This window comes from Puma concolor, chromosome E2, assembly GCF_028749965.1.
Source record: "Puma concolor isolate L17-30 chromosome E2, mPumCon1.1.hap2, whole genome shotgun sequence".
Classification (NCBI taxonomy): Eukaryota; Metazoa; Chordata; class Mammalia; order Carnivora; family Felidae; genus Puma; species Puma concolor.
This window is the reverse complement of record NC_141681.1, coordinates 50,392,206-50,399,066: the sequence shown is the minus strand read 5'-3', so window position 1 is coordinate 50,399,066 and position 6,861 is coordinate 50,392,206. Positions and strand designations below refer to the sequence as shown.

At 54.6% G+C, this 6,861-nt stretch overlaps 1 protein-coding gene across 1 annotated transcript; it reads left to right on the top strand.

The window, feature by feature from the left end:
- Positions 1-521: 521 nt before the first annotated feature.
- On the top strand, positions 522-4,694 carry LYPD5 (LY6/PLAUR domain containing 5). Its single transcript, XM_025914876.2, has 5 exons — positions 522-674; positions 2,381-2,509; positions 2,993-3,169; positions 3,370-3,516; positions 3,859-4,694. The coding sequence occupies exons 1-5, from the start codon at positions 617-619 to the stop codon at positions 4,119-4,121; spliced, it is 774 nt and encodes a 257-aa protein (XP_025770661.2). The 5' UTR covers positions 522-616; the 3' UTR covers positions 4,122-4,694.
- Positions 4,695-6,861: the final 2,167 nt, after the last annotated feature.

Here is a 6,861-nt window from a genome sequence, read left to right as displayed (position 1 = left end):
CAGCAGTCCAACCCAGGATGATGATGGCTGGGAGACAAGGAGGTGCCTGAGGCTGAGGGTGAGTGGATGAGTGGGGAAGCTCAGGGTCAGAAGAGGCTTCTAGGAGGAGGTGATGTTTGTGTCTCTGCATCTGGAGACATGGGTCCCAGCATTGGAGATTGTGTGTGTGTGTGTGTGTGTGTGTGTGTGTGTGTGTGTGTGAGTTTACAGGTAATGTGTGTTCTGGTAGAGAAAGAGAAGAGAAATCAAGAGACCATCTGTGCCAACCTCAGATTAGAACACAATGTGGGGAACAGGGTAGAAAAAGAGCCTGCAAAACACAAATCCCCCAAAATAAGGGTTATAGGCCCCTGGCTCCCTCTTCCCTCAGACCCAGGAATCCAGACCCCAATCCCTCTCCTTCCTCAGCACCAAGGACTTATGATGGCCTAGTCATGATTACCTAGGTGGAGACCAGCCCAAGCCAGGAAGGGCGGGGGTGGAGGAATCCCAAGCACGAGCAGGGGTTGAAGAGCCGGGATGCCTGGGGCTAAGCAGGGAGAACCAGCCAGACAGAAATCACAGCAGGAGGAGCTGTCCTCGGTGTCTCAGCTCAGCTCAACTCTGCAAGCTGGCAATGGGTGTCCCCAGAACCATCGTGCTCTTCCTCTTTGGGGCTGTGTTCTGCCTGACAGGTACCCACACTTCTGAGCCCAGTGTTAGGAAGGTGTGAGGGGCTGGGGGCAGGACACCTGGGTCTGAGGGAGGAGGGTCTAGGGGCCTGGACTTCTGGGTCTGAGGGAGGAGGGGACTGGGGGCCTGGATTCCTGGGTCTGAGGGAGGAGGGGACTGGGGGCCTGAACCCCTGGGTCTGAGGGGGGTTGGGCTGGGGGGACTGGATCCCTGGGTCTGAAAGGGAAGGGGCTGGGGGTTTGGACTCCTGGGTCTGAGGGAGATGCGGCCTGGAGACTGCGTCCTCCTCCTGTGTCTTCCTCTCCTCTGTTCTCCCTCCCATCAGCCATTCTCTCTGGCGTCTCTCTCTCTCTCTCCACTGCTGCAGCCTCCCATCCTCTCTGCCCATGTCCCCATTCAAGGGTACTTCTGGGGACCCCTGGGGGCTCTTTCTAGACCTGGCAGAGAACTTTGGCCTCATCCTCAGGCAACCCCTTCCCCCAGTTTGAGTAAGGACAGGGACATACTCCCATCAGGAGTGAAGTGGCTCCTAAGGCAGGAGCTGAGCCGGGGAAGGAGGCTAAGCCTGCACCCCGGCCACTGTGTGTGTCTGCTCATCCAGGGAACAGAGTGCCGTTTCTGTGTGTGTCCATGTGGGCGTGGCCAGTGGGTCTCCGGGCATATGTGTGTGTGTGTGTCTGTACCAGATCTCACCTGTGAGCAAGTGCTTGAGCAAATGCTCTATGGGTCTGTTTCCTCTGAGTTTCACTCTCTTTGCAAAGGAGGGGCGTGCATAATTTTGCACGTCTTTGCCACCCTGTGTTTGTGCGTCCCTGGGACTGGCAGACCCGCATTTGTGTCTGTGCGCATATGTGCTCGGGTGTCTTCACTCGCGCCCGTCTCTCTGTGTATCTACGCCTATGTCTCTCCTGTGTCTTGTACCTGTTTATGGCTTTAAACTGTATGTTTTCGTGGCCCTCTTTTTTGGATCTCTAACTTCGCGTAATTGTGGTCTCTCGTTTTATTTGCGTCTATGACGGTATGACTTCCTCTGTCCCTGGGTCTCTCTGCGTGTTGTTCTTAGCTCCGCATCGTACATTTTCTGTCACGTGTCTTGGTTGGGGAAGTTTCCATTGGAGGGTCTGGGCCGTACTTGTCTTACGTGGGAACGTAGAACTCTGCACGGATGCTCAGGAGATTCTGGGTCTGTTTGCGAGCCGTGCATGAGCCTGTGCCAATTTCGTTATGTTGTGTTTATGTCAGTGTTTTAGTTTTGTGAGTGTATCCCCCGGGGCTGGCTGTGTGTGTATATTTGGAGTACAAGATGGCACGTCCCATTGCCTATGCTCAAGTCTATTTTCTATCCATGGCCTTTTAGTGCTAGGACATCCTGAGTTTAGCTGGGAGACGGACAGGCAGAGCAGGAGTGAATCATTTCCTCCTTTATTTAAATCTTAGAGGGCTTCCTGGAGGAGGGTGGAGATCCGGAACACCTGGGGGAGGGAACCAGGCCTGGCAGATGCACAGAGGCCAAAACTGTGCCCGGAGGTAGACACAGTCGTGACCAACCACAGTGGCAGACCCCGATTCTCTCACCGCAACGAGGCCTGGCTCCCCTCAGAGCAGAGCAGCCTGGCTGGTGAGACTGTCACTCGCAGGGGGGAGTTCCTGGAACAGCCCCAAACCCAGCCTGCTCCTCTCACCCCCTCCACCCTGCTTCTCTCGGCAGAGTCCCAAGCCCAGCAATGCTACAGCTTTCAACACATCTACTTCGGGCCCTTTGACCTCAGTGCCGTGAAATTCCACAACATCTCCTGTCCCCACGGGTGCTCTGAGGCAGTCTTGTCCCTGGACACTGGTGAGGGATGGAGAAATGGCAGAAAAAGAAGAAGCCCGCGCACAAGGGAAAGGGGTGGGGCAGAGACCGAGATCAGAGATTAGGGATGGAGGGGGGCAGAGGGCGAGAGCCAAGGGGTTGGAGGGGCTGGGGAGAAGACGAGGGGACGGCTATGGACAGAGAGCGGAGGTGGAGGCAGGGAGGAGGAGGGAGGGGTGGGAGAAACACTGGGGATGAGGGGCGTGAGCGGGGTAGGAGGAGACAGCACGAGCGAGGAGGAGGGGGGAGAGGGGCAGAAAGGGTTGCGGAAGGGAGGAGGTGTGGGGGAAATAGGAGTTTGAAGGGAGAGGAAGGAAAGGGAGAGGCGAGGTGAGTGCGAGAGAAGAGCGGAGGAGGAGGGAGAGATTGGAGGCTAGAGGGAGAGGTCGAGCCCGGAGAGGTGGGGGAGGAGGAAGAAGGCAGGGACGAGGCAGCGCTCCAGGCCCCGGTCCCCTCCGCCCCCAGGGTACCGCGCCACGGTGACCGTGGTACAGAAGGGCTGCTGGACAGGCCCGCCTACGGGCCAGATGCTGTCCGACGACCGTGCGCTGCCGCCCGACTACTCGGTGGTGCGCGGCTGCAAGACCGACTTGTGCAACGCCGACCTCATGACCCACGACACCATCCCCAATCTGAGCCCGGGTGAGCCGGAGGGCGGGGCTGGGGCGGCTGGGAGGGGCCCCGGCCCGGGCAGGGAGGGGCGTGGTCCCCACTAGCCCCGCCCCCCTTGCTAGGATTCAGGCCTTCACTTCGGACTAGGCTGAAGCCACGATGCAGTGCGCAACCCGCACGACCGTATCTCGAAACCATTCGCTGAGTGTGCGTCTACGCTCTCTTGCCAGCGCCCAACCCGCCGACTCTCAGCGGCATGGAGTGCTACGCCTGCCTAGGGATCCACCCGGAGGACTGCACCCCGGAGAAGTCCCGACGGGTCCGGTGTCACCAGGACCAAAGCGTCTGCTTCCAGGGCAATGGCCAAATGACCGTCGGTGAGGGGCTGGGAGTGGGGGCAGAGCCTGGGCAAAGGGTGTGGAGGCAGGGCAGGCCTGAGGGTAGAGGCACCAGACAGGCCTGACAGGGAGACATGGACCTGGTCTAAGGGAAGAGGCATGGGTCTGGTCTGAGGGAGGAGGCAGAGCCCTGGTCTGGAAGGAGAAGGCATGGCCCAGTCTGTAGGAAGAAGCCATGTCCCTGGTCTGAGGGAGGAGGCAGGGTCCTAGTCTGAGGAGAGATGGGAAGTCTGAGGACCCGTTTGTGGCCCTGGCCTCTGAGGTGAGTTCAGGTGCAGCTGCCTCCCTCAGTTCTCACCCCTCCTCACTACCCCCGTCCAGGCAATTTCTCAGTCCCAGTATACATCAGGACCTGCCACCGGCCGTCCTGCACCATCAAGGGCACCTCCAGTCCCTGGACAAACATTGACCTTCAGGGCTCCTGCTGTGAGGGGCAACTCTGCAACAGGGACTCCGTGACCCAGTCCTTCACCACCGCCTCGGCTGCTGCCACCCCTTCCCAGGTGCCCCACAGCATGGCCCTGCTCCTCATGGTCCCCCTGCTGGCTGGCACTCTTGGAGGCCCCCTCCTGCCCTCCTCCTAGAAGCCCCTCCAGCCTCTTCCTGAGCAGGATGCTGGGGGCAGGCACGGACCCAGTACTCCCAGCTTCACACAACTTCAGCCTCTGTAATGTGGCTCACTGGGAAATGATGTCAAACAACAGTTGCCCTCTTGTCTGTCTGTCTCTCTCCCTCCCTTCCCTACCCCTACCCTGCAGGCCTGATCTGCTTATCAGGTCTGGAAGAAATTGGGAAAGGTCCCCATCATCCCATGGTGGGGAGAAACAGCCACATCCTGGTCCACATGAAGAGCAATCCTAATAATAGCTATTACTGAGCACCAGTCAGGCCCTGGCGCCCCACCACCTGGTTTCCTGTCCTGTCCCTCCAGAGCCAGCTTGGAGCTACGACAATGTCTTTGTTAGTATCGCCGTGAGAGGTTCAAGAGGCAGCATATGCTAGAAGCTAGGAGCCCAAACTCTGGAGCCAGCCTGCATGGGTTTGAGTCCCAGCTCTACCCTTTAGCCTGTGGGTGACCTTGGGCTAGTTACTTGACCTCTCTGCACCTTTCTCACCTATAAGGCAGAGGTGAAAATAAAACCTCCAATAATGACAAGGTCTACTTTGCAGTGGTTGTGGTCAAAATCTAAGGGGATGCCCATGGAATAATTGGGACATGACAGCCGCCCAACGTGAATGGGCCGTTGTCACGATCCCCATGAGCAAATGAGGGGTGAGGGCACCTGCTCAAGCTTGTGTGTCTCGTGAATGGAGAGCCCGGAGCGTGACTCCCAGCCCCATCAACCATGAGGCCATTCTACCTCCCAAACACACAGGTGTTGATGAATTTAACAGAAAAAAACACTCAAGGCAAAGCCGAACCAGGAAGAATTCTCCAAGCTGTGGAGATTGGGGAAGACTTCCTGGAAGAAGTGAATCTTAAGCAAACCCCTAAAGGAATAAAGAGGTCTTGGCCAAGAGAAGCAGGAGGAAAGGCATTTTAGGCAGAGAAGACAGGTTGGACACAGATCTAGAGGTAGGAAGGACCACGGGGTGTGCAGGAAACTTATGTCAACACGTGAACTTCACACACACGGAATCCTACAGCATGTCCTCTTGTGCACGTGCTTTACAATGTCTTTCTTTCTTTTTTTTTTTAATTTTTTTAACGTTTATTTATTTTTGAGACAGAGAGAGACAAAGCATGAACGGGGGAGGGTCAGAGAGAGAGGGAGACACAGAATCTGAAACAGGCTCCAGGCTCTGAGCTGTCAGCACAGAGCCCGACGCGGGGCTCGAACTCACGGACCGCGAGATCATGACCTGAGCCGAAGTCGGCTGCTTAACCGACTGAGCCACCCAGGTGCCCCTACAATGTCTTTCCACAACCTTTCCACCCAATCCTCCCAATGACCCCGAGAGGCACACAAGAAAGGGAGTTGCATCCCCATTTGGCAGACAAGTTGCCCAAGGCATGGTGAGAGATAGTGATTCTCAGAGTAAGTGTCAGAGCAAGGATGGATCCCCACATCTTCTAACTTCCTTAACAGTCAGCCTTATGAAGAGGAAAGCATCTCAGAGATGCCTCTACCTTCTGAAGAGGTCCAGGGGAGAAGGGTTCTAGATGTCTACACATCCTGACATCAAAGGGGAAGCTGGATGTCAATATCCATTCATTCATCATATTTATTGAGCACCTGCCATGTGCCAGACGCTGTTCAAATTTCTGAGCATACGACAATGAATGAAACAGGCAAGAAAGTCCCTGCCTAAGGCGCCTGGGTGGCTCAGTCAGTTGAGCGTCTGATCTTGGCTCATGTCACGATCTCCCGGTTCGTGAGACTGAGCCCCGCGTTGGGCTCTGTGCAGACAACTCGGGAGCCTGGAGCCTGCTTCAGATCTTCTGTCCCCCTCTCTCTCTGCTCCTCCCCCGTTCATTCTCTCTCTCTCAAAAATGAAAAAAAAAATTTTTTTAAAGTGTCCCTACCTTCAAGAAACTGACTTTTCTAGTGCAGGAAGTAGACTTTGGGTTTTATTGCAAATGTGGTTCGAAGATGGGATGGTCAGGCTGATGTGTCCACTTGGCTAGGCTGCAGTCTCCATTATTCATTCAAACACTAGTCTCAGTGTCATTGCGAAGGTGTTTTGTAGATGTGATTATAGTCCATGGTCAGTGGACTGTGAGTAAGGGAGATTATGCAAGATCATCTGGGTGGGCTTGACTCAGCCAGCTGAAAACTCCTTGAAAGCAGAGCTGAGGCTTGCCTGAAAAAGAAATCTGCCTGTAGACAGCATCTTCAGCCCATGCCCAAGAGTTCCAGCCTACCTCTCCTGACAGCCTACTTTATGGATTTTGAACTCGCCTGGCCAGCGTGCACAATCACATGAGCCAATTCCTTGCCATAAATCTCTTAATACGTATCTCCGGCTGGTTCTGTTTTTCTGGCTGATTCCATACTGACACGGAATCCTTTGGAGAATTTACATCAGGGGGCTTCCATGTTTTACATAAATATATATTATATAATATTATATGTATAGTATATTATTATATCTTGCATAATGTGTACACAATGTTATGTATTATAATATGCATATATAATTTTAAGCATGTATAATTCAATTTCATTGAAACATGAAATACATAAAGTAAAATGCATAAAGCCATTTTTCCATATGTATACCCCTGAGTGACCTCCACTAGATCAAGATACAGAACACTTCCAGTCCCTGTCCACAAATCCTCCCACATAGCCCTTCACAGACACTTCCTACCCTGGAGGT

What these genes read in the sequence shown, in the direction of transcription:
- LYPD5 (XM_025914876.2), top strand. Translation starts at nt 617, where the DNA reads ATGGGTGTCCCCAGAACCATCGTGCTCTTCCTCTTTGGGGCTGTGTTC. An exon ending in GGCTGTGTTCTGCCTGACAG is followed by an intron (nt 675 to 2,380) that starts GTACCCACACTT and finishes TTCTCTCGGCAG; the next exon opens with AGTCCCAAGCCCAGCAATGC. An exon ending in CAATGGCCAAATGACCGTCG is followed by an intron (nt 3,517 to 3,858) that starts GTGAGGGGCTGG and finishes ACCCCCGTCCAG; the next exon opens with GCAATTTCTCAGTCCCAGTA.